This window comes from Symphalangus syndactylus, chromosome 3 (genome assembly GCF_028878055.3).
Source record: "Symphalangus syndactylus isolate Jambi chromosome 3, NHGRI_mSymSyn1-v2.1_pri, whole genome shotgun sequence".
Taxonomy (NCBI): Eukaryota; Metazoa; Chordata; class Mammalia; order Primates; family Hylobatidae; genus Symphalangus; species Symphalangus syndactylus.
Genome location: NC_072425.2, coordinates 33,575,053 through 33,602,733, shown reverse-complemented (window position 1 = coordinate 33,602,733; position 27,681 = coordinate 33,575,053). Strand labels below are relative to the sequence as shown.

The 27,681-nt window shown below is 39.2% G+C and overlaps 1 protein-coding gene across 3 annotated transcripts in view; it reads right to left on the bottom strand.

The window, feature by feature from the left end:
• The window catches only part of ECPAS (Ecm29 proteasome adaptor and scaffold), a 126,193-nt gene that overhangs the window by 21,501 nt on the left and 77,011 nt on the right, over nt 1-27,681 (bottom strand). For all 3 annotated transcript variants that reach the window (XM_055271514.2, XM_055271516.2, XM_055271513.2), the window contains 14 exons: nt 27,517-27,679; nt 26,583-26,755; nt 25,094-25,195; nt 13,530-13,653; nt 10,660-10,805; nt 10,180-10,234; nt 9,261-9,375; nt 8,246-8,314; nt 6,455-6,572; nt 6,040-6,207; nt 3,188-3,267; nt 2,157-2,262; nt 1,327-1,374; nt 31-152 (listed from right to left, as the gene is read on the bottom strand). In XM_055271514.2, coding sequence (XP_055127489.1) covers nt 31-152; nt 1,327-1,374; nt 2,157-2,262; nt 3,188-3,267; nt 6,040-6,207; nt 6,455-6,572; nt 8,246-8,314; nt 9,261-9,375; nt 10,180-10,234; nt 10,660-10,805; nt 13,530-13,653; nt 25,094-25,195; nt 26,583-26,755; nt 27,517-27,679 — 1,589 coding nt within the window. The remainder of the gene's footprint in view (nt 1-30; nt 153-1,326; nt 1,375-2,156; nt 2,263-3,187; nt 3,268-6,039; nt 6,208-6,454; nt 6,573-8,245; nt 8,315-9,260; nt 9,376-10,179; nt 10,235-10,659; nt 10,806-13,529; nt 13,654-25,093; nt 25,196-26,582; nt 26,756-27,516; nt 27,680-27,681) is intronic.

Sequence of the window (27,681 nt, the reverse complement as noted above, 5' to 3'; positions counted from 1 at the left end):
AATACATTCATTTCATCAATGGATGCACACCTGAGGGCTCGAACTTCCGTCACAGGGCTCATCATTCCTTTGTCCAGAAGGCAAGGGAGAAGGGCAGCGATGGTTCTCTGGCCAGCCGCTCCTTTGGCAGGGTCACACATTTTCACACAGACCTCACATATAAAAAGCATGGATGTTAGTGAAAGTGACCGCTCATCCAGTAAAGCATTCATCTGACAGAAGACTTTCTACTTCACATATCCACAGAGAAGAATAAGTGAATCTACTTTCTCTGACACTACAGAGACACAGAGGAATGAGATCGGAGATTGAGTCCTAGGTCTGCCAAGAACTAAACAGAAAATTTGGTAACACATTTCACTCTCTAAGCACTGGTCCTCCAATTTGTGAAATAGAGAACAAAATAGATGATGATCAAATGAGAAAATATGTAAGAAAGCACTTTTAAAAAGGTTTAGGGCTGGGTGCAGTAGCTGACGCCTATAAACCCAGCACTTTGGGAGGCCAAGGCAGGTGGATTGCTTGAGCCCAGGAGTTTGAGACCAGCCTGGGCAACATGAAGAGACCCTGTCTCTACAAAAAAACACGAAAAATTAGCCAGGCATGGTGGCATACACCTGTGGTCCCAGCTCTCCAGGAGGCTGAGGTGGGAGGATCACCTGAGCCCGGGAGGTCGAGACTACAATGAGTCATGATCACGCCACTGCATTCCAGCCTGGGTGACAGAGTGAGACCTTGTCTCAAAAAAAAAAATTTAAAAAAAAGAAGTTTTGAAGTGTTATCATCATCATCATCATCAATAACGCTGGGTCACAGCACAATATAGTGGTCAAGATCACATCTGAAACAAGAAAACACCTGTATTTAAAACCTGGTTTTACTACTTATGTGACCTATGGCAAGGTCTGTGCAACCAGAATGTAAAGTTCCTGATATATCACAAAATCAAGTTCAAGTGGGAGATAATTTAGTTTCAAAAAGCTTTCCAACCTCACAGATATGAAAGGTAGCTTTATATATAAACATAGCAAAAGCAAGAGAAAAGATAGGTGTTGCTTGATCTGAGTGATGTGTTCTTCAGGGTTAAGTCAAAGTTTTATCTTAATTTCACCATTTAAAGAGACCACAAGTATACCCTGTTCAACATACTAGCACTGCAGTGTTTACAGCACTCACTTTCTCATTCATTCTAAGAGTACTGAACCACAACATGAAGCCAATTATACTGCAACTAAATGTCATTTCCTATGACAGTAAGTAAATCATTGTCATGGTCACCCAGAACCCTGCCCCACTCCATTCCCAATGTAAGACAGGGATTTTCACCTTGCTCAGAGTTTTCAGAGCTAGTTCTGCTGCTTTTCGTACAGATTCCTAAAAATGACAAAAGTGTGACATCATACAAGTTAGAGAGTTTCACTATCATCTACTCTACAATTTGCAACTTAATTGCCTCAGGCCCTATAGAGACTGGTGGAAAATCTTACATTTCATATCACGTTAAAAAAATTGGTATCTCATCAGACTCTCTGCCCATCAAGGAACACATTACCATGCCATACTATTAATTTTTAAACATTAACTGTAACCTATTTTGACCTTAAAAAATTTAGCTATTAACAGCTGAGAAAGTAATTGTACTATAAAAGTAAATACATAAAGATCTATGTGAGCATTCTGAAACACTTAAAAGCCTCCAATAAATAAAGCAAAAAGAAAGGTAAAACTGAAGTGCCTAATTTTAATGGTAAAATATCAAAATACCTAAAATTAAGATTGCCCAAGAAAAATTCAGAGGAATTGGCCACATTACTTGAGAATAATTAATCCCATTTACAGAACTTACATTTCATATCACATTAAAAAAATACTGTTACTATGTCCAAAACTGTTATTTGTCCCTAATCCAATAGAATCATGAGATCTCTATTGAAAGAAGGTATACAGCCACCTTTTTTTCCCTAAGTCTATTTAATTTAGATCTAAGGATACCCAACCTTGCAACTTCACAGACATATTAAGACTGAAACTTTGGGGGAAAATGTTGGTCTCTTAAAATTATCTGGAAATGGAATTTTGACATATACAACATAAATATTTTAATAATTCCAATTTAACTTTTTGTATATATAAATGCTGATTTATTTCTATAATACCTTGATATCATCTTGTACTCTAAAAAGCGTTTCCCAAATTTCTGGAAGTTTATCAATGATGTCATCTAAGGGTCTTCCTCTCAATAAATCATTCAAAGCTAAACAGCTGAAAATTAAAATTTCATTTCAATACATGATGAAGGTCAGTATTTTACTATGAAACATTTATACTAAAAAAGAATACAGATTCTGCCTCTAATTCGAGTTCTCATCCCCTCACCCCAAAACAGCAATGACTTCTCTCCAGGTCCCTCAAATATACCATATATATATGGAATTTACAATTATAAAATGTTTGTTTCCCACAACTATAATATAATCCCTTTGAGATGACACATCGTTTTTTATTCACCAGTGTCTCCCCAGGGCCTAGCACGCTGCCACGTACACACTGGGCACCAAATGAATGTAATTTGTATACAGAAATGCTACACTATAAAGTCATGATAGTACAAAAATGTATCTTGGTGTCTACCAATTTAACAGGTAATCTTCAACTTCCTTGATTTCATACTTATATAAACAATGACAATTTAGTAAAATCATTAACCAAAGCTTAAATAGTTAAAGAAAAATAACTATCTAATGTAGCCAACAAGAAATATGCTTTTTAGTAGTTTTTTGTTTTGTTTTGTTTTGAGACAGAGTCTCACTCTGTCACCCAGGCTGGAGTGCAGTGGCGCGATCTCGGCTCGCTGCAACCTCTGCCCCCGGGGTTCAAGTGATTCTCCTGCCTCAGCCTCCCGAGTAGCTGGGATTACAGGCACATGCCACTGGGCCCAGCTGATTTTTGTATTTTTAGTAGAGACAGGGTTTCACCATGTTGCCCACGCTGGTCTTGAACTCCTCACCTCAGGTGATCCACCCACCTCGGCCTCCCCAACTGCTGGGATCACAGGTGTGAGCCGCCACGCCCAGCTAGCTTTTTAGTAGTTTTAATTTATTCCTTTTGCACAAAGTATAAAACCTGGAAATTTTGAAGGGAAAAATTCAGTTTTATTTGACTAAACTTATATTCCTAAAAATGGTACCTGGATTCTCGAACTCGCCACATGTTGCTTGTAAGGTTCTTAACCAAATCTTGAAGAATTTCTTTCAAATATTTATCCACCTAATGAAAGCAAACAGATAAAATTTAAAATGCAAAATCCATCAATAATCAAATTATTCAACTCTTAACCACACTGGTTAACCACACTTAACCACACTGACCATGTTTCTATATCTTACAGCCTCCATGTCTCTCTAGGCCACTCAGCCCACAAATCTCTTCCCACTTTGGTCGCTGTAAAGCTGCCAGGTGATCATTCTAAAATGTACGTTTGATGCTCTTATTTTCCTCAGTGCATGAGAATGAAGTCCATTCACCTGGGCATGCACACAAAGCCTTCCATGACTCATCCAGACCCAAAAGTACCATAATGTGTCTCACCTCCATTCCTTGGCACATGCCACCTCTACCTACAATCCCCTTCCCAGGTCCTACTTGTTTGGCTAACTCCTACTTGTCCCTCAAGGTTCATATTAGCCATTCTTTTCAGAGAAGACTGACTTGGGTACTCTCCTCTCTGTTCCCGTAGCACCTTCCAAAGGAGCATCACACAAAACCATACAATAACTGCACTGTTCCACGATATTGGAGATCCTCAAGGGGGTCGGGTGCAGTTATTGTACAGGACAGTGCAGTTATTAAAGGACAGAGTCTCACTCATCATCCGTGCAGTTATTGAAGGACAGAGTCTCACTCACCGTCAGTGCAGTTATTGAGGGAGAGAGTCTCACTCATCATCAGTGCAGTTACTGAGGGACAGTGTCTCACTCATCATCAGTGCAGTTACTGAGGGACAGTCTCAGTCATCATGAGTGCAATTATTGAGGGACAGATTCTCACTCATCATCAGTGCAGTTATTGAGGGACAGTCTCACTCATCATCAGTGTAGTTATTGAGGGACAGAGTCTCACTCATCATCAGTGCAGTTACTGAGGGACAGAGTCTCACTTATCAGTGCAGTTATTGAAGGACAGTCTCACTCATCATCAGTGTAGTTATTGAGGGACAGAGTCTCACTTATCAGTGCAGTTATTGAAGGACAGTCTCACTCATGATCAGTGCAGTTATTGAGGGACAGACTCATCATCAATGCAGTTATCGAGGGACAGATTCTCACTCATCATCAGTGCAGTTATTGAGGGACAGATTCTCACTCATCATCAGTGCAGTTATTGAGGGAGTCTCACACTCATCACCAGTGCAATTATTGAGGGACAGAGTCTCACTCATCTTTTTATCCCCAGTACCTTACCCAGTGCCTGGTTCATGACTGTTCAGAATGAAAGATGAGTTTTACTTTTTAAGCCTCTGTTCTGTTTTGACATACACTTAGCAACTTTGTAGTAATGACAAAATAACGGTAGAATCAGTTTTACACCAATGCTGACATTCTCAAACATTTACAGCTTTTCCATTTTTATAGGTAGGAAAGGTTTTGTTATCCTTACTTACATGTAAGAAAACCAAGACAAAGAGGTAAATAACAAACTGATGTCTTCCTATGTCTGCTTCTCTCAACATTCTCCATGGATGATCTCATCCACACTTGTGGCTTAATCCTTTCACTTATAGAGATGACACTCACGTCTCAAGGGTCTAGGCCTGTGTCCTGAGCTCAGACCTACAAAGCCCACTGGCCTATTAGATCTTGGCTGACCCAACAGTGCCACATGTTCTCCTGGAGCAAGCAAAACTCACTGAGTCTTCAAAGCTGAACCCTCAAGTACCTACCACCAAGAATAGAAACATATTCAGCCTAGTACCAGACAGGAGAGACAGGAAGGGGCCACATTACAGGCAGGGACTTGTAAGACATAGTAAGGATCATGGAATTTATTTAAAGTGAGCTGTAAAGGATTTTAACCCAAAATGGCACAATCTAACTTGCATTTTTAAAAATCACTTTTGCTACTATGTAGATAATTAAATGAAGAAAGGCAAAGAGAAAAAAAAGACGATGATGACCTATTCATTAGTAAAGAATTAGGGAAAGAAGAGGGTAGATTCAAGGAATACTTTGGAAGCAGAATCAACAGAATTTGCTACTAGATTCAATTGCGGGTGGTGGTGAGACACAGATCAAAATAAAGTATGACACCAAGTTTTCTGGCTTGGGCAAATAGGTGAACAGTGAGAATAGAGGGGGAAGGTTATTTTTCAAGTCCTGTTCTGGGCATGTTGGGTTTATGGTATTCCGAAACAACACTGAAGTGAAATTTTCAAGTAAACAGTTACATATGCATGTCTAAAGTGCAAGTGACATCTGGACCAAAAGTGTAAGGTTGGGAACTTTCACAATAAATATGACATTTATATGCCTTGGAACTGATTGATATAGAGAAGGCTCAGAGAGCAAAAGATACTCAGAGACAAGCCCTGAGAAATCTTAGTACATAAAAGTGGGCTAGAACATGATTAACAGCCAGATGAGAGGACACCAACAGAGAAAACAAAATGGCAATTGCCTGCTTCCTTGTCTGTCTCCCCAGCTAACTGAATTCATTAGAGATGGGACTATGACCCATTCTTCATTGCATCAACAGTCCCTATCCACATTTACTATTCCATCTGTGTGAATATAAAATCATTTCCTTAACCATCTTCCCAGTGGACATTTATATTGTTTCCATTTTGGAGATTTCAATAAATGTTGCCATACACATCTTTGATACCTTGAAAGAAGGAAGAAAACATGGAATGAAAGACGATTTATTTGTTTAAACAAGTAAGCATAAAAAGTAGAAAGGAAGAGGGACACTGGGTTTAAATCCTATGCATGACTTTGGACAGTCTACAGTGTTTTCCTAACACAGGGGTTCACAGATACTTACCATGGATTTGTCAGTGACCAACGCATTCCAAATACTTGTCATGGCCTGTCGAATGCCAAGGTTGGGATCAAACTGGTAACGATAAAGTCGAGGAACTAGCTGAGGCAGAAAAGGAGCCAGCTGCTCTCCAGCTCTGGTAGCAATTACATTAAAACCAAAAGCAGCACCCTAAAAATAATAGGCACCCATTATAGTAAAATATTAACATAGCAAAAAATTCTCCCTCCCAAACTTATGCCTAAATACAGCCTGATTTAATGGGCTTTCCAATCAATAGCAGCTTTGTGGGGTTCAGCTTTCTCATCAGGCACAGACTTTCACAAAATGCACTATATATCATTTGCCACTGTCTGCCAATGTAGCATATTTGGTTTGCATGAAAAAAAAAAAAAATTGTCCAGTGATAGCAACTTACCTTCCTAGAGTTCCACATTGCATGATGGTTGGCTAAATTCATAAATTTATACACCAGATCTGGCTGGCTAAGATCACTTGCCAGAGAACAAAGTTCCTTGTAAGTAGAAAGGCCCTGACTTGGAAACAAAGAAAAAGAGGTAGACAATAATATACTTCTCTCTCTCCAGCCTAAAAAATTACATCATCAATATTACTGGGACATACTAAAATCAAATTTTCACTCAATTTCTAATATTGAGTTATCACCATGGAGACAGAAAACAGGTTGGGAAGAATATAAAAAGTCACCTAATTCAACTATTAGCAATTCCTAAGCCCCTCTACATTGCTGCTGATAAATGACCTAAATGCACCTCTAAGTCCATAGACATGGTCTGCTCACCACCTGGAGATGCAACTCAATAATTCCTGATTATGTTATGCATAATCTCACATGATCATAAGAGAGTCATTGGAAGACAACATCTGTCTTCCCTTAGTCTTTTCTAAGCTAGACCACCCTAATTCTGATTAACTTGAGTCTTGTTAACTTTCCTCTGAACAAATAATATTTGCTCAAATATCTAATCGGTTTGTTATTTTGTAAAATGTAAGCATTTTTTTAAAAACTTAGAAGGAGCCTACAAGGAGAGTAAGTAGAATGAAAACAACTTTTGATGTGATAACAGTGTACTATGGGGGAACGTCAACGACGGAACAAACTGCAGCTTTCTCCTGTTGCAGACAACAATGAAGCAGGCTCGTGTGTGATACCACAGCAAGGCCTTGCAACCAGCAAAGATTTGCCTAACAATCCGTAGAAATAAAGCATGATAAAATAAAGGAGGTCAAGCTCAAGGAATTTATTTTAAATGCTAAAGTAGTGGTCTCTAAGATAAAGAATTACACCCACCCAAAAACTAGCGGCAGTGGGTGCACCTAGCTATGCTTCCAGGTGTTCGCAGCATTCAGCTGCCTGAGAGCTAACAGCTCTTGGCCTAGTCAGTCTCCCACAACTGCCCTCAGAGCCCAACATCATGGGCTCCCACGCAGCAGCCCACCACCAACGGCTGGTCACTGAGAGGACATAAAGGGCCAGGCTCCATGCCTCAAAGCAGAACAACTCCGAAAGGCCACCCATGCCAGCTCAGAGCTCCTCAAGAGGCCAGTATCCACTGAAACGATGGCAGCAGTTTCACCCCTCCCTCAGTCATAGGCCCTATCCTGCTTCCTCATCCCCCCAAAGTGACCCCTAGGGCACTCCCCAGTAAATTTCCCACACAGAAATCTCTATCTCAGAGTTTGTTTCCCAGGATGCTCAATTTAAGACATCAGCCAGCCAGGCGTGGTGGCTCACGCCTGTAATCCCAGAACTTTGGGAGGCCGAGGTGGGTGGATCTCCTGAGGTCAGGAGTTTGACACCAGCCTGACCAACATAGTGAAACCCCGTCTCTACTAAAATACAAAAATTAGCCAGGCGTGGTGGCAGGCGCCTGTAATCTCAGTTACTTGGGAGGCTGAAGTAGGAGAATCTATTGCTTGAACCCAGGAGGCGGAGGTTGTAGTGAGCCGAGATCATGCCACTGCACTCCAGCCTGGGCAACAAGAGTGAGGCCCCATCTCAAAAAAAAAAAAAAAAAGACATCAGACTTTTTTCCATGTAAGTTTTCTTCTTCCACCAATAGATAAAATAGATAACGTTTCCTAAGAGGGTAGAAATCAACTTCATGACTGCTCTATTTACTAGACTAATAAATACATATATATATATTTAAAGATGTTTACCATTCAATGGATTTAACATACTTACCCATCTGGTGTTTTGCCAAGAGCTCCCCCTTGAAATACCACTGTCTCTCCAGAAACTTCATGTTTAACTCTAAACCAAAACAATAATTTCAATAAGCTTCAAGCTTTTCATACCAACATTCAACTGGCCAATACAATTCATTTACAAAGTGATAAAACTTCCTATCAAGCATTTACTGTGTACAAGATATAAAAGTCCTTTCCGACCGGGTGCAGTGGCTCACACCTGTAATCCCAGCACTTTGGGAGGCCGAGGTGGGTGGACCAGTAGGTCAGGAGTTCGAGGCCATCCTGGCTAAGATGGTGAAACACTGCCTCTATTAAAAATACAAAAAATTAGCTGGGCACGGTGGCACACGCCTGTAGTCCCAGCTACTCAGGAGGCTGAGGCGGGAGAATCGCCTGAACCAGGGAGGCAGAGGTTGCAGTGAGCTGAGATCATGCCACTGCACTCCAGCCTCGGCAACAGAGCAAGACTCCAACACGAAAAAAAAAAAAAGCCCTTTCCATCAGGCTGCAAATTTTATAAAATGAATCCAGAATGAACAAATTAACAGATGAAAAAGACATTTCACATAATTTCCACTGAATTAAATGTGGTAGCACATGAAAAACTATCCTTCCTACAAGGGAGGCAACATAAAGCAGCAATCCCTTACACAGATGATTTCCCCTCACACCCTTCACGGATTAGACTATGAATGATATGCAAGCTTCTTCTCCGTATCTTAACTTCCATTTAGCCAACAGTAATTACAGCATTTTTCTAATCCAATACATTAATTGTCTGAGACCATTAAACTTTTGAAGCTTGACCTAGTGGCATGCTCCTAAACTTAACAGTATACACTGGACTAATTATGCTATCCACAGCACAACAATTACGGACTTGCAATTTAGAAAAGGCTTCATAAACGAAAAAATGGAAAGCTGAATCTTCCTTCTCCAGCATATTCTCACTATGAGTAGAGACTTCCTCTATGGGCTTGAATCTAAAATTTTCAAGTTCACCATACCTTTTGCCAGTCATAAGTGTTTCCACAAGTGTAGAAACCAATTCCTGTTGATCTTGTTCATTGCCTAGTTCATAAACCAACCCAAGGCCCTTTGATGCAACATCTTGGCTAAGTTCTACAAGAAAGTCAGACGAGATTGTATCACTTTAAAAAAATTTTATATCCTTGCTATGAAATCAAAATTTTTAAAAAGTTATGTTGACACTGACCCAAAATGATATCAAAGTAAAGATATAAAAACAGAATCAATATGCCTATTTGGTTAAAAATAATAATAAATCATTTCAGTGGACATGGCACCATACAAGTTATTGTAAATGAGAACCATATCCACAGAAGATACAGTTCACAAACCTAGACAATACTGATGGACCTATACAGTGTCACTGGACAGTGCAGCAACAGATTATCCATGGGCTGTAAGTCACATATCAGAGATAAAACAGCCTCACAAGATCTCAATACACTCAGACCTAACTTTTAAAAGTCAATGCAAGACCTTATGTTTAAAACGAGTTATAAAACAAAGCTACCATTGAAAGATTTAACACATATACGTTCACTCTCTCCTAGCTTAAATCAGAGAGGAAAAGTAACCAGAGGTAGAAAAAAGCTATTAGGAGAGATACTAATGTTAAAGAAGGCCTCGGCTCCATTTTAAAATGCAGAGTTGAAGAACATGTCCTAATGTATAAACCAATAAATGAGAAAGAATCTAAGTTTCCTGTATCCTAACTAGAAATTTTGGTTTCTAAGCCATTACCATAATGCTTATCCTTACTACTAACAAATAAGGTTTGATAATTGTTTTAATCATACAGCTCAAGAAAGTTTTTTTATGTTCATTAATCCAGGTATTTGAACATTTAAAATACAAGCTCAATTAAGTTTAGAAATCAAATATTAACCAACAACCTACCATCATTTTCTGATAGAACTGAAACAAATGCACTCTGAATTTCTTTAAGATGAGACTGAAAGAAGAAAAAAGGCATTAGAACACTGAAACTCTGTCTCTTTGAGAGAATGAGAGTCTTGCTCTCACCGTGTACAAAATTTATAGTCTTATTATCCCAGCCAGTTACAATCGCTGTTTTGCTCTCATCTTTACAGGTGGCCCAAATCACCTGGAGCTGCACCACTTACAGGGAGTCTAACACATGCAAGCTGACCACTGCCCCAACTGAGCCTTCCCATCTCAAGCACTTCTGACTTTATTCCTTCAAGGCTAGAATCATCTTCTAGCCTATATATATCAGGCCACCATCCTTCATTCCTTCATGTACAATGTATTTCAAAATACCTACTATTGGTTAATGACCTTCACCCTCATATGCTTTCCTTGCTACTTATAATACTGTGGTTTCCAACAGGGCTGACCACATACAGCATGGCTCACCTTCACTTCTTTGTGGGTACTTAGCTTCCTCACAAGGGAAAGGAGCCAGATGCAAGCTGCTTGCCTCACGTGTGGGTTGGGGCTGATGATATGTTTATTTAAAATCACATCCAACACCCATGGAACCACATCATTCACTTTGGCTCCTGGGGAAAAGCAAAGAAAAATAACAAAGAATTAAAATAACTCAACATAGTTTCCTGAAAAAATTAAATTCAAATCAACACTTACTCAACAGAACAATCCTATATTAAAATCTAAATGACTAAGGTGTTTAAAGTTGCTGAAGGAATCAATAATTATTCACTCTAGAACCTAGTGTAAACAAAATTACATTTCAAAGGTACTCAAGTAACTTTTTAGTTCCTGAGAATGAAAACTTATCCCTAATCTCTCTAGTGTCAGCAATTTTTGTCTACTAGATGTTTCTCATCTTCCATCTAAAAACTAACTAAACTTCTTTTGCTCTTAACTTTCCTCCTCCAGCTACCATACTGTTTTTCTCCTTTCCTTTATTACTCCAGGGTTTCTCAACCTCAACACTACTGACATTGTGGCCGGATAATTCTTTATCATACAAAGCTGTGCTATACACTGCAGGATGTCTAGTAGCATCCCGTGCATTCACCCACTAGAGACCAGTGGCACCCACCCTCCCCAGTGTCTAGACATTACCAAATGTCTAGGGGCAAAAATCTCATTCCTCCAGTGACAAACCACTGATTTACATTAAGACCCTTCAAAATAGTTGTTTAAACTCATGTTCAAACTTTGCTCTTCTCTTTTTTGAGCCCACTCCAAATCAGCCTTTTACCTTCTCTTCTCCATAGAAATCAGTCATAGAAATCACAAATGACTTTCCTGTTGCTAAGTCCAATGATGGTTTCTCAATTCTCACCTTAGTTGATCTATTGGCAGTACATGACATGGTCAATTCCCCTCCACCCCTTGTCCCTTCATAGCTCCTCACTGATCACATTACTCCAGTTCTCAGAGTCAGAAACCCTTCTTTTAATTCCCGTAACCACAACTCTAGATGCCAGCAGTTCTGCTATCTGGGCACCTACAATTACAAAACCAACAAATCCTTACTAGATTCCCATAACATGCCCAAGATATTATGTAGAGATGTTAAGATGGCTAAGACCCGGGCCCTAACTGGTTTCTCAAATGCTGTTCTTTCTACTCACAGCAAGATTGGTACACTGTAACCAACAACGACATCCAAAGGCTGAGAAGCACTCAGATGAGAATGACACAGAACATGCGTGATCAAAATTCACGGCAGAGATTCATCATCCCTCCCTTCTCCACAGTATTTTATGTTTTCCTTTCCCAAAACAGACAAAAATAGAACTTCAACATTTAATGGACAATTTGAGATTCCTTTGGATGAGTAAAAAGCCAAGCAGGATGCAATCTTCCAAGGAGAGTTTGAGGCAATACAAGAGTTCAGAGGATGAAGACTGGCACAGATGTCTCTCTACTAACCTCTACTTGCTTAAGTCACTATGTAAAACCCCATGGAGTCAGAAACGTCCCTCTCACAGCAAACCCACTCCTCCGTGTGAGCCCTCCCTGCTGTCAACCCTCTGTTACCACCTCTCACATGCAACCTGAAAATTCCCACTTCAGGTTTGGTTGTCTTCTTGTTAACAATGTTGCTTCCCTTCCTTCCCTCCTTCCTTCTATACAAACTGCTCCTTGCCTTGCTTCATGTGTGTTCAAAGAAAAACCTCAAAGAACTGACTCTGATTCAGCTTCCGTCAATCCACAACTGTCATTACAGTGCAAGCAAAAGTGTGTTTTTCTATGTCCTTTAAATCTCTTTATGGTGGCTAAAGAAATAATAGGTGAACGCATTACCGTGAAGTTAAATGTTAACTGTAACACTAAGTGCAATAACTAAATTAATGCATTATTCATGATGAAACACAATATACAATAAAATTGTTACCATGAGAATACTCTCTTCTAACTTCCTCACTTGAAAGGATAAAATATGAAAACTTGGTGACTTTTCCTTCTATTTAAATTTTTCTTTATTCTAGCTCAAATACTAAAATGTATTTTCAATTCCAAATTCAAATCAAACCACAACAAAGTTGAAATCATAATATATAAAACATTAAGTCAGAAACCACATGTTCCCTCAACTACACGCTGTCACTAAAAGCCAGTGTACCTGCAGCGCTAGCAGAAGGCACTGAGGCTTCATTATGTAATAAAGGATTAGAGGACACATCATCTGGAAACAACTATACCTTGAATTCTGAAACTGGCTAAATACATAAATCCTCATGAAAAGAGCACAAGCTTCAAGGTAATCGAGAGCTGACTCCCCTGCTTGCTTGCCAAAGGGTCAGAAAAAGAAGTTATTAATTTCATGCTGTCTGTTTTTTATTTCTTGAGACAGAGTCTTACTCTGTCACCCAGGATAGAGTGCAGTGGCACAATCTCAGCTCACTTGCAACCTCCGCCTCCCAGGTTCAAGAAATTCTCAGGCCTCAGCCTCCTGAGTAGCTGGGATTACAGGCTTGTGCCACCACGCCCAGCTAAGTTTTGTATTTTTAGTAGAAACGGGGTTTCACCATGTTAGCCAGGCTGGTCTCTAACTCCTGACCTCAGGTGATTCGCTCACCTCGGCCTCCCAAAGTGCTGGGATTACAGGCACTCATGAGCCACTGTGCCCAGCCTCATGCTGTCTTCTTCACTCAACTATTTTTCTTGACTGAATGAAATTGGTAAAACAGATATAAATATTTGAAAAAAGTAATATGGAATGTATAATGTTTTTGCCTCAAATGTGATAAAGAGAACAAAAAAGGGTTACTTGATAATTATAAATCAATTAGCCGAATATTTGGTACCAGCAGGTGGAGTATATTCCTCTTCAGTCACTTGCCAGGCATCTCGGGCAGCCACAGAACTAGTTCCTATTGCAGCGCTGGTAATGGCTTCGCCAATAGTGAACTGAAGTTCTATCTGCTTGGCCTGCAACGAAGGAAGTAAAAACCATGAATGAGAAAACACACTTCCCAAAAACATCCATTTCTACAGAAAGCCTGCTTAGAAGTGTGTTTCTGAGCATGTTTTGTTTTCACTCTTTGCCTTAGTTTGCTTTCGGCTAATTCAATGGCTGAAAGGCCAGGGATGGTGAGGGAGTGGAGGATATAAGAATCCCTTGAAGATATTTTTCAAAGTCTTTGCTGCCCTCCTCACCCTCAGTAGAGAACCACTAAGCAGTGATTTATGATCTCTGGAAGCATAATATGGTTCACCTAAGGAAGACAGAAAATCCCATAAACTTTAAAGCCATGTAAGTCTCAATATAAATTCTAGCTATCTCTCACCAGCTATAAACCCTTATTTAAACTTCTATGAGCCTCAAAAACTTCATTTGTAAAAAGGGCATAATATCGTCATCCACAGCATTAGGCTTTAAGAATTAAATGAGGTTAATGTACATAAAACTATTATATAGTATGCTTGATTGTGGTTACTCCACAATAAATAGTAGCCATTATATTTTATTAACATTTACTTAACAATTATTTAACTCTTTGCACTCTTAAATTATATGATATCTTGATGTTACTTTTAAATGGCTCAGAAAAAAGAGAACAATAAAACATATGTGAAATGTTAAAATTTGGTAAATCTGGATAAAGGGCAAATAAGAGTTCTTTACACTATTCTTACAGCTTCACTGTAAGTTTGAAAGCATTTCAAAAGTCAAACATTTGAAAATTCTATATAGTACCCACTCAAGTGTTTTAAAATTTTATTCAGAAATGCTGACATGATTCACTAGTAGGAGTCACTGACCCAACATGTAACTACCTAGACCTGCATTTTCCACTTTTTACTGTGAACCAGAAGAAATTTAGGAGGAATAGGAGAAATAAGGGAATGAACAGAGAGCATGTGAAGGCTATGAACACTCTACTCTTCAAAGCACAAAGCCAACAGTTGAGACTTTCCCACGCCAATCAACAATGCTCTAGTTGTGATGAGGCATCAAGTACTAATGCCACATGCTTCCTAGTCTGAGGAAAAAAGATTTAAAGGCTTTAGTCCTACAGCTTCCCTGGTTAAAAGCTTCTCTTGGCAACTTCAAGCTGAAAAAAGGTATTTCAACATAATCCTTATTAGGGGTTCATTTTATGTACCTGTACCTGTTTTTGCATGTTTCCTATAGTTAATAACAACACAGCTGGCATTAAAAACAAAAACAAAACTCCATAGCTACATTTATGAATAATATACCATCTGGACATTGCTGTAAACAATCCAGAAATAAAGGGGGGTTCAATAGAGAAAATAAGAACAGATACATGGGGATTCATTATATTATTATTCTATGTTTGTGTATGTTTGAAATTTCCTATAATAAAAAGTTACAAGAGGGAGCAGGGGGCAGGGCAAAGTGGCTGAACAGGGGGAGGTGGAAATGGTTAAAAGGTACAAAAAAATAGTTACGAAGAATGAATTCAAAGAATGAATTCAGGCCAGGTGCACTGGCTCACACCTGTAATCCCAACACTTTGGGAGGCCAAGGTGGGCGGACCACCTGAGGTCAGGAGTTTAAGACAGCCTGGCCAATATGGTGAAACCCCGTCTCTACTAAAAATAAAAAAATTAGCTGGGCATGGTGGTGTGAGCCTGTAATCCCAGCTATTTGGGAGGCTGAGGCAGGAGAATCGCTTGAACCCAGCAGGTGGAGGTTGCAGTGAGCTGAGATTGCACCACTGCACTCCAGCCTGGGCAACAGAGTGAGACTCCATCTCAAAAAACAAAAAAAGAATGAATGAGACCCTTTGATAGCAAACTAGTGTGGCTATAGTCAACAATAATTTAATTGTACATTTTAAAATAGCTAAAAAAATATAATAGGATTGTTTGCAACTCAAAAGATAAATGCTTGAGGGGATGGATACCCTATTCTCCATGATGTGATTATTAAGCATTGCATGTCTGTATCAAAACATCTCACATACCTCATAAAGATATACACCCACCATGTACCTACAAAAACTTAAAATTGAAAAAAAAAAAAAAAAGCCCAACAGAATCTCATCCCCTCCCCATCTAATGCAGGAACATCGAACTGAACTATCCACCAAAAAAGCACCTTCATAAAAACCAAATCAGGTGAGACATCACAGTACCCGGCTTCAGCATAATAACAAGTGGAGACTCACTGAATAGGGTGGGAAGAACACACTGCCTACACCACCCCTCCCCCAGTCCCAGGCAGCACAGCTTGGAAAGAGAACCTGTGTGCTTGGGTGAAGGAGAGCTAAATGAGTGTGATACTTCGCATTGCAACTCAGTGTCACTCTGTCACAGCATCAGGCAGAATACTGCCAGTGCCCACTTAGACCAAACCTGGGCCAGAGGGAAATCAGCTTCTTCAGTGAGAGGAACCCAAGTCAGCTGACTAAAATGGCCTCAGGCCCCCAAATAAATTTCACCAGCAGCTAGGCCACACTTGGATGGAGGAAAAGCAAAAATACAGAAGACTTTGTCTCGCAACCAGGCACCAGCCCACCCACAATAAAACAAAGGACCAGGCAGAGTCCGAAAGCCCCACTTCCAGGATGCTGCTGTGGAAGAGCACTTCTAGACCCACCCCAGGCAAGAAGGGAATCTGCTCATGTGGCACGAACAACCTAAGTCCCAAGTCCTGGTTGGCTCCAACACCTGCTCACTAAAGCAGCCTCATCTTTGAAAAAGCATCAGTGGCAATCAGGTGGCCACAGGCCTTGGGTGAGCCCTGGTACTGTGCTGGTCTGGGATGCCATGGGCTTTGAGTTAGCATGGTGCTAGCTGCTGTGGCCACAGAAGTGCCCACATTACCCCTCCCCTAATTTCAGGCAGCTCATTGTGGAGAGACGCTCCCTCTACCTGGGAGAAAGAGAGGGAAGAGAGCAAGAAACTTTGCCTGGGAACCCAGAGAATGCTCCCTTATCTTCCCCAAGTCCATCAATGCTGGGTATCTCAGTATCTGTAAGATTTGCAGCACACATGGGCTTAGGGTGCCCTCTAGTGCTGAAACGACTGCAGTGACCACAGGCTTAGGAAACTCAACACTCAGTCATATTTGAATTCTTGGAAGGCCCTCTGAAGGACAGGTACAAACAAGGCCAGATTGTGAAGAATGGAATAAATATTTAACTCTTTAATGCCCAAACACTGATGAATGTTCACAAGCATCAAGGACATTTGAGAAAATATGTTCGAAAAAACATTCACCCTAAACAAACAAAATAAATAAGCAGGCACCAGTGACCAATCCTGGAGTGGCATAGATATGTGACAGACAGGGAATTCAAGATAGCTGTTTTAAGAATGCTCAACAACTTCAAGAAAACATGGAGAAGGAATTCAGAAACTTGTAAGAGAAATGTAGTAAAGACATTAAAATGGAGGAAAAAATCAAATCTTAGAGCTGAAAAATGTAATGGATGACTAAAAAATGCTTCAATGTGTCTCAACAGCAGAACTGATCAAGTAGAAGAATGAACTAGTGAGCTCTGAGACAGGCTATTTGAAAACACACAGTCAGAGAATAAAAGTGCAGAAGAATGATACACTTACAAGATCTGGAAAACAGCTTCAAAGAGGCTAAGAGTTATTTGCCTTAAAGAGGAAATAGAGAAAGAAACAGGTGTAGAAAGTTTATTCAAAGAAATAATCAACAGAGAACTTTCAGAACCTAGAAAAACATGAACACCCAGGTAAAAGAAGGTCAAAGAATACCAAGAAGATTCAACCCAAATAAGATTACCCCAAGGCATATAATAAACTCGCAAAGGTAATGGACAAAGAGAGGATCCTAAAAGTAGCAAGAGAAAAGCAGCAAGTAAGATATAAAGGAGCTCTGATATGTCTGGCGACAGAAACCTTACAGGCCAGGAGGGGGTGGAATAACATATTCAAAGTGCTAAAAGAAAGAAAGAAAAGAAAGAAAAAAAACCCTTTTAACTGAGAATACTGTACCCAGCAAATCTATCCTTCAAATATCAGGGGAACCAGCCCCCAATATTTCAATGTAGGTTCTTTTCTATTTTCCCTAAGTGTTGGTTGGTCTGAGAAATAAAGAGAAAGAGTACAAAGAGAGAAATTTTACAGCTGGGCCTGCAGGGGTGCCATCACATATTGGTAGGACCGTGATGGCAACCTTGAGCCGCAAAACCAGCAAGTTTTTATTAGGGATTTTCAAAGGGGAGGGGGGTGTACGAACAAGGAGTAAGTCACAAAGATGACACGCTTCAAAGAGCAATAAAAGATCACAAGGCAAAGGCAAAATCAGAATTACTGATGAGGGTCTGTGTCCCGCTGTGCACACATTGTCTTGATAAACATTTTACAGGAAACAGGGTTTGAGAGCAGACAATCGGTCTGACTTAGAATTCACCAGGCTGGAATTTCCCAATCCTAGTAAGCCTGAGGGCACTGCAGGAGACCAGGGGTATTTCAGTCCTTATCTCAACTGCTTCGACAGACACTCCCAGAGCAGCCGTTCATAGACCTCCCCCCAGGAATGCATTCCTTCCCCAGGGTCTCAATTATTAATATTCCTTGCTGGGAAAAGAATTCAGCGATACTTCTCCTGCTCACCCATCTGTCTACAGGCTTTCTGCAAGAAGAAAAATACGGCTCTATTCTGCCCAACCCCACAGGCAGTCAGACCTTATGGTTATCCTTCCTTGTTCCCTGAAAATCGCTGTTATTCGGTTCTTTTTCAGGGTGCACTGATTTCATATTGTTCAAACACACGTTTTACAAACAACTTGTACAGTTAACACAATCATCACAGGGTCCTGACATACATCCTCAGCTTACGAAGATGACGGGATTAAGAGATAAAGTAAAGACAGGCATAAGAAATTATAAGAGGATTGACTGAGGAAGTGATAAATGTCCATGAAATCTTCACAATTTATGTTCAGAGATTGCAGTAAAGACAGGCATAAGAAATTATAAAAGTATTAATTTTGGGAACTGGTAAGTGTTCATGAAATCTTCACAATTTATGTTCTTCTGCCACGGCTTCATCCGCTCCCTCTGTTCGGGGTCCCTGACTTCCCGCAACATTCAAATATAAAGGATAAATGAAGACTTTCCTGGGTAAACAAAAGATGAGGGAATTCACCACCACCAGATGTGTCTTACAAAAAATGCTACAGTTCTTCAATCTGAAAGAAAAGAATTCTAGCATGCAACAAAACATGTAAATACACAGACAAATTCAAAATACTCTAATACTCTATAGAGTATTCTAAAGATACTAAAGACACTCTAATACTGCATTTAATGATACTCTAATGCTGTAGAGTATTAAGAGTATCTTTGTATTAGAGTATCTTCAGTATCCTTATCTAATACTCCATAGAATCTTTAGTATGAAGACTAAAACATAAACTTTTCAAAAATAATGACTACAACGTGTTAAAAGATAGGCAATATAAAAAGACATAAGTTGAGAAAACAAAGAGCCAAAAAATGGGGGTACTACAATTAAAACAGAGTTTTTAAGTTTTTTCTTTGCTTGTTTTTGTTCGTTTCTTGTGATCAAAGTGAAGTTGTCATCAAACTTGTTATATTTCCTGAAACCCTTAGGGAAACCACAACTCAAAAAACAGTCTAAACAGATAAACTAAAAATAAAAAGTAAAACATACTATGAGAAAAAAGTCATTTATCCACAAAGGAAGACAGAAAGAAAAAAAGAGAGGACTTCCAAAACAACCAGAAAACAAAAAACAAACTGGCAGTAGTTAAGTCTTTACCTAACAATAATAAAGGGACTGTTGTTGGACTAACTTATCTGATTAAAAGATACAGAATGGCTCAATGAATAAGAAAACAAGACCAACTATATGCTGCCTACAAGAAATTCACTTCGGCCGGGCACGTTGGCTCACACCTGTAATCCTAACACTTTGGGAGGCCACAGCGGGCAGATCACCTGAGGTCAGGGGTTCGAGACCAGCCTGGCCAACATGGCAAAACCCCATCTCTACTAAAAAAAAAAATTAATTAATTAATTAGCCAGGCGTGGTGGCTTCTGCCTGTAGGCCCAGCTACTTAGGAGGCTGAGGCAGGAGAATCTCTTGAACCCAGGAGGTGGAGGCTGCAGTGAGCTGAGATTGCTGCACTCCAGCCTGGGCAATGGAGCAAGACTCCATCTCAGAAAGAAAAAAAAAAGAAATTCACTTCATCTATAAAGACACAAATAGATTGAAGGTAAAGGTATGAAAAAGATACTTCCATGCAAATGAAAACCAAAAAAGAATAGAAGTAACTATACTTGCATCAGATAAAATAGATTTCAAGTCAAAAACCAGAAAAAGACTAAGGTCATTACATAATAATAAAGGGCTCAGTTCAGCAAGAGCATATAAAGGTTATAAATATATACGCAAACAGTATTAGAGCACTCAAACGTATAAAGCATAATAGATATATTACAGGGAGAGACAGACTGCAACACAATAATAGTTGAAGACTGACTTCAATACCCCACTTTCAGTAATGGACAGGTCATTCAGACAGAAAATCAAGCAACCCAAATCAAAATTGAACTACACTCTAGACAAAATGGACCTGACATTTACAGAACATTTCATCCAACTGCTGTAGAATACACATCTTTTCTCATCAGCACATGGAACATTTTCCAGGATAGACCATATGTTAGACCACAAAGCAAGTCTCAAGCAATTCAAAAAAAATCAAAATCATATCAAGTATCTTTTCTGACCACAATGGAATAAAACTAGAAATCAATAACAAGTGGAACTTTGGAAACTATACAAATACATGGAAATTAAACAACATGTTCCTGAACAACCAATGGATCTATGAAAAAATTAAGAAAGAAAAATTTTAAATTTCTTGATACAAAAGAAAATAAAAACACAACATACCAAAATCTATGGGATACAGCAAAAGCAGTGCTAAGTGGGAATTTTATAGTAATAAATGTTTAAATCAGAAAAGAATAAGGCTTCAAATAAACAACATAATGATGCACTTTAAAGAACTAGAAAAGCAAAAGCAAAGCAAACCCAAAATTAATAAAGGAAAGAAATAATAAAATTCAGAACAGAAGTAAATGAAATTGAGACTACAAAAACTATAGAAGATTAATGAAATGAAAAACTGGGTTCTTTAAAAGATAAACAAAAAAATTATTAGAACTGATAAAGTCAGTAAGTTACAAGATACAAAATCAACATACAAACAGTTGCATTATATGTGATATGCTTTGGATTTGTGTCCCTGCCCAAATCCCATGACTGAATCGTAATCCCCAATGACGGAGGAGGGGCCTGGTGGGGGGTGACTGGATCATGGGGGTAGACTTCCCCCTTACTGTTCTGACAGTGAGTGAGTTCTCACAAGGTCTGGTTGTTTAAAAGTGTGTAGCACCTCCTGCTTTGTTCTTTTTCTCCTGCTCCTGCCATGTAAGACATGCCTGCTTCCTCTTTGCTTTCTGCCAAGATTGTAAGTTTCCTGAGGCCTTCCCAGCCATGCTTACTGTACAGCCTGCAGAACTGTGAGTAGATTAAACCTCTTTTCAAGTTACCCACTTACAGCAGTGCGAGAATAGACTAGTATGCCAACACCAAACATCTGTAAAAGAAATCAAGAAAGCAATCCCACTTATAATAGCTACCAAAAAAAAAAAAAAAAACCTAGGGATAAATTATAACCAAAGAAGCAAAAGATTTCTGTAATGAAAACTATAAAACATTGATGAAAGAAATTAAAAAGAACACACAAAAGAGAAGACATATCCCATGTTCATGGATTGAAATAATATTATTAAAATTTCCATACTACTGAAAAAGATCTACAGATTCAATATAATCCCTATTAAAATATCAATGACGTTCATCAAAGCAGAACTAGAAAAACAATCCTAAAATTGGTATGAAACCACCAAAGACCCTGAAGAATGAGCAAAAAGTACTGAGCAAAAAGAATAAAGCCAGAGGCATTGCATTACCTGACTTCAAAATATATTACAAAGCTATGGTAAGCAAAACAACATGGAACTGGCATAAAAACAGACACACCAATGGAACAGAATAGAGAACTCAAAGATAAATCTACTCATTTACAGTCAACTAATTTTCAACAAAGGCATCGAGGAAGGAACAGTCTCTTCAATAAGTTGTGCTAGAAAAAGTAGATATCCACATGTAGAAAAATGAAACTGGGCCCCTTTGTCTCACCATATCAAACCAAAATGGACTTAAATCTAAGACCTGAATTATAAGACTACTACAAAAAAACAATGGAGAAACACTTCAGGATATTGGTCTGGGCACAGATTTCTCAAGTAAGATCATAAAAGCACAGACAACTAAAGCAAAAATTGACAAATGGGATTATATCAAGCTAAAAAGCTTCTGCACAGCAAAGGAAACATCCAACAGAGTGAAGAGACAACCTATGGCATAGACGAAAATATCTGCAAATTATCCATCTGACAAGGGATTAAAATATACAATAAGTAAGGAATTCAACTCAATAGCAAATAAACAATCTGATTTGAAAATGGACAAAAGATCTGAATACAGCTATTTCTCAAAAAAAAGGTATATAAATGGCCAACAGGTATATGACAAAAAGTTCGGCATCACTAATCATGATAGAAATGCAGAGAAAAACCACAATGAGATCTCACCTCACCCTAGTTAGAATAGCCATTATCAAGAAGACAGAAAACAACAGATGATAGTCAGAATGTGAAGAAAGGGGAACATTCCTACACTGTTGGTGGGAAAACAGTATGAAGGTTCCTCAAAAAACTAAAACTAGAACTACCATATAACCCAGCAATTCCAGTATGTCTCCTGAGTATATATCCAGAAGAAAGAAAATCTGTGTTCTGAAGAGGTACTTGTGCTCCAATGTTTACTGCAGCACTATTAACAATAGCCAAAACAAGAAATCAACCTAAGTGTCCAGCAACAGATGAATGGATTTTTAAAAAGTGGTATATATACACAATGGAATATTATTCAGCCATAAAAAAGAATGAAATCCTGTTGTTGACAGCAACATAGATAGAACTGGAGGACACTGTATTTACTGAAATAAGCCAGGCACAGAGCAAATATCCTATGTTCTCACTTATATGTGAGAAAATTGATCTCATGGAAGTGAATAAATGGTGGTTACCAGAGGCCAAGAAAGGTACTGTAGAGGAGGGGAACAGAGCTTGGCTAATGGGAACAAAAATACAGTTACAAAAATTAAGTCTTAGTGTCTGGCAGCACAACAGGGCAACAACAGTTAGTAAGAATTTACTGTATATTTCAAAATAGCAAGAAGAGAAAATCTGACATGCTCCAAACACAAAGAAATGTTAAATGCTTAAAATGATGGATATCCCAATTACCCTAATTTCATCACTATACATTGTATGCTTGTATCAAAATATCATATATATCCCATAAATATGTACAACTATTATGTACCAATTTAAAAAATTAAAAATGGGCGAGGCACAGTGGCTTATGCCTGTAATCCCTGCATTTTGGGAGATCTAGGTGGGAGGATCACTTGAGCCCAGGAGTTCAAGACCACCCCAGGCCACACAGGGATACCCTGTCTCTATAAAAAATTAAAATATTAGCCAGGAATGGTGGCGCATGCCTGTGGTTCCAGCTGCTTAGGAGGTGAGGTGGGAGGATGGTTTGAGCCTGGGAGATGTAGCGTACTCCAGCCTTGGTGACAGAATGAGATCCTATTGTAAAAATAAAATAAATAAAAAATAAAAAGTTAAAAGAAACCAAAAAAACCTTCAGCACTGTGTCCTATTCGACTGTGAAGATATTCTGCTTCCATTTCATGCTTTTCATTATTCTCATCATTTAATCTCTCTACCTTATTTCCATACTTCTAGCTTTTCACGTATTTCTAAACTCTTAAAATAATGGCATTAAAAGTAAGTTAAGAATCCAGACAAGCCTTCATTAAAAAAACAAAACAAAACAGGCTGGGTGCAGTGGTTCACATCTGTAATCCCAGCACTTTGGGAGGCCGAGGCCGGTGGATCACCTGAGGTCAGAAGTTCAAGACCAGCCTGGTCAACATGGTGAAACCCTGTCTCTATTAAAAATACAAATATTAGCCAGGCGTGGTGGTATGCACTTGTAATCCCAGCTACTTGGGAGGCTGACGAAGGAGAATCGCTTGAACCCGGGAGGCGGAGGTTGCAGTGAGCCAAGATCGCGCCACTTTACCCAGCCTGGGAGACAGAGCGAAACTCCATCTCAGAAAAAAAAAAAAAAAAAACCTAGAAGAAACCTACCTCACTCAGGAATTTAAAAAAGGAAAAAGATGAGAAAACCAGCATCATAAGTTTCTCTCCAAGTGGTTACAATGTTAATGACATCCCAGGAGACCTAGATTGTCTAAAAAAATTCACTTTAAAAATACTGAATTCAGAATCCAGACTAATATCGGCTCTCTTACTCAGGTGCCTCAGTCCTTAGCCTCAATTCTCTCCCCCTCCTCCCATCTTTTAAGGCCCAGCAGAAACCTCTCCTCCAAAGACATACACTACCTCTTCCTGACAGAATTACACCTTCCTTTGTGGTTCCACTGCCTTACATGCAAATGTCTCTTCATTCGGTTACTTAGTCTGCCAATATTTACTGAGGTCCCACTATTACCAATCACACTGCTAGGCACTTGTTTTATAGCAGTAAGCAAAACAGAGTCTGCATTCAGTCTAGTGGGCAATTAGAAACTGTGATAAATGCTGTGAAGAACAAGAATGAGAGACATGACGGCACAAGTAACTAAAGAATCTACCCTAGTATGATGGGTCAGGGAAGGCTTTTCAAGGAGCACAGCAACAAGCTGAGAAGGAAGTAGGAGGCTTTCAAAAGCTCAGTGCAAGGCAGCCAAAGAGGATGGTATACAGAAAGTGAGTGAATGTCAAGAATCAAGGCTAGGAAAAGCAGGGCCAGATCAGGCCATGCTGAGACACTTAGTACACTATCTTGGCATTTGCCTACTTGTAGGTCTTCTCCACTAAACACTAGGCATCTAGAGGACAGAAGCTAAATCGTCAGACTTGAAAACAACTGAAATGCCAACTGAAACACTCAAGAACTACTGTTTTTTAGTGGCTCACTCCACACTTCTGGCTGACGGGCTATGTGGATATGTTTCCCCTTCTACCCACACTGCACCGTGCTTTGCTCAAAAATTTTAAGAAAAGGTCTTTCCCTCATAGGTGATTTAGTCAATGCTATACCTAGCACAGTGATGAGCACAAAACTAGTACTCAAACTATCTGGTGAATAAACGAGTAAATGCTTAATTAAAAATCTCGCAGCACGCAAAACTGCACCTAGTTATTCTCTGAATAACTAACAATCAGGTAGCAATATAAATACCTCCACAGAATCCATCAGACCTTGCAAGAGGAGTTTCTGGTGAGGAAAATCTCCATCCCCAACTGGAAAATATCCCAGTGTTTGGATTGCTCGTTCTTTCATCTGGAAGAACACCAAATTTTTTTCTTTTAAACAGAAAACAGAGTATATAATAGCTTTTCCCCAGTACAGTATTTCCCAAATGAGATGACAGGGAAGGGCAGTCTATCTAACACATCAATGCAAAAGTTTTTACAAAAGCATCAAATTTTACAGTCGTATGTCTATAAGTCATTGAAGGCAGAAACACACAAATCTGAGTCCACTAAGGATCCACAGCTGCAAAAGAAGAAAGAAGAAAGCCTTTAACTAGGCTTATTACCTTTCAAACTATAACTATTTAAAATGTGGGTTCTGGGCCCAGAAGACTTAGGACCAAATCACATCTCCACCATTTCAGCCTATACTGGTGTGTGACCTTAAGCAAGTTACTTCCCCTCTCTGTGACTGTTTCCTCATGTTATCTCATATAGAGATGACAACTGTGCCTATTTCACTAGACCTTTTAGAAGATTCAATCAATGCATGCAAACCACTTAACATACTCTCTGGCACATCAGAAGTGCTTAACAATGTTTGGCAATGATTAGTTAATAGCTAATAAAACCTATACTGTATATCTTCTCAGAAAGTTTTAAACAGTAGCTAGACCAAGATTAAGATTATAGGAATTAGGCCAGGCTCGGTGGCTCAAGCCTGTAATCCCAGCACTTTCGGAGGCTAAGGCGGGCAGGATTGCCTGAGGTCAGGAGTTCGAGACCAGCCTGGCCAACATGGTGAAACCCCATCTCTACTAAAAATACAAAAATTAGCTGGGCATGGTGGTGTGCGCCTGTAATCTCAGCTACTCAGGAGGCTGAGGCAGGAGAATCACCCGCCTGAACCTGGGAGGTGGAGGTTGCAGTGAGCCGAGATCGCGCCATTGCACTTCAGCTTGAGCAACAAGAGCAAAAACTCCATCTCAAAAAAAAAAAAAAAAAAAAAAAAAGATTGTATCAATTAAATTTGTAGTAGTAAACCGATATTTCTGCTCATTAAATCATCTTACACCTCAAAATTGAGGTGTTTTGATCACAAAACTGGCTTTAGGAGGTTAGGATTTATATTTGGCCTAAAATCAAAAAAATCGTAAAATTACTTAACATTTTATTACACACCTTTTGCATGACAAAAGATATTTCCTGATGAATTTAATACTTCACTCAAATCTTAACAGTTATAAAGACCTAAATTGGAATGACTGGGTCAAAAGATGTACACACTAAGATTGTATACAGATAACCTCTAGCTCAAAAGTAAACACTTATAGACTTGCTTGTTTATCACCCATTTTTAAATTAAATCCTTCCTCCAGCTATAATGCCATCTATTCTCATTATAATTTGTTTTTGCTCATTTATGCATAGAAAGACAGAATTCCAGAAAGAGAAGAAATAAGAAAAAAACTTACCTTATTTGTTTCTTTACTGGAAGGTATTCTACTTAGTAAGCTTTCTACAAGATGCAATTTGGTAAAGCCAGATCCCTCACTGGGGATTGGAAGTGGACCATTTCTGCCAATTTCACCCAGGGCTGTGCAAGCAGCAATTGCCAGGAGGGGTGATGTACTGTCCAAAAATGAGCCTGTAAGCACATTTAGCCAAAAAGAGAATTATATACCATTATCCTTAATGACCCAAAGCAACCAGTGATGTACTCACGATTTAAGACGGCAAAATAAAATCAAAGTGTACGGTATCTTCTAGTTGACAATTTGTCAACATTTATTCAGTGGAAAGACAACATGGCAACATGGGATAGAGCAGTATTTTTTTAATGTATAAATTTGTTCCCATAATAGGATCATCCCTGTTTATAAAAACATGTAGAAAAAAATGTAGAGAAAAAAATACAGTGCTTTCATTGCTTTGTTTTTTGCTTTGTTTTGTTTTGGTTTTTTGATACAAGGTCTAGCTCTGTCACCCAGGCGGGAGTGCAGTGGCATGATCACAGCTCACTGCAGCCTTGACCTCCCAGGCTCCAGTGATTCTCCCACCTTAGCTTCCTCAGTAGTTGAGGCTACAGGTACACGCCACCATACCAAGCTAATTTTGTTTATTTTTTTGTAGAGGCTTGGTCTTACTATGCTGACTAGACTGGTCTCAAACTCTTGGACTCAAGTGATCCTCCCACCTTGGTCTCCCAAAGTACTGAGATTATAGGCATGAGCCACCACACCCACTCTTCGTTGTCATTAAAAATACAGAATTTATCAAGTAAGTTTTTCGTGAAAAAGCTTGTGTCTTTTAAAGTACAATGCCATAAAAAGAAACTGAAACGCCATATTAAAATTTAACATAATTCAAAAACTGCAACACCCAAGTCGGCATAAAGACATTAATTACCTATTGTTTCTGTAGCACTCTGAATGAGTTCCTCTTGATCAGGGAGGGTGTCAGCATTTCTCTCCAGGTCTTGTTGCTCTGACATTCTCATTTTCTTTTTAGCCAAATACCTTCCCACCGTGAATCCCAATGCAAGCAAGGATCCATGCTGTATCTCCGGGCTCT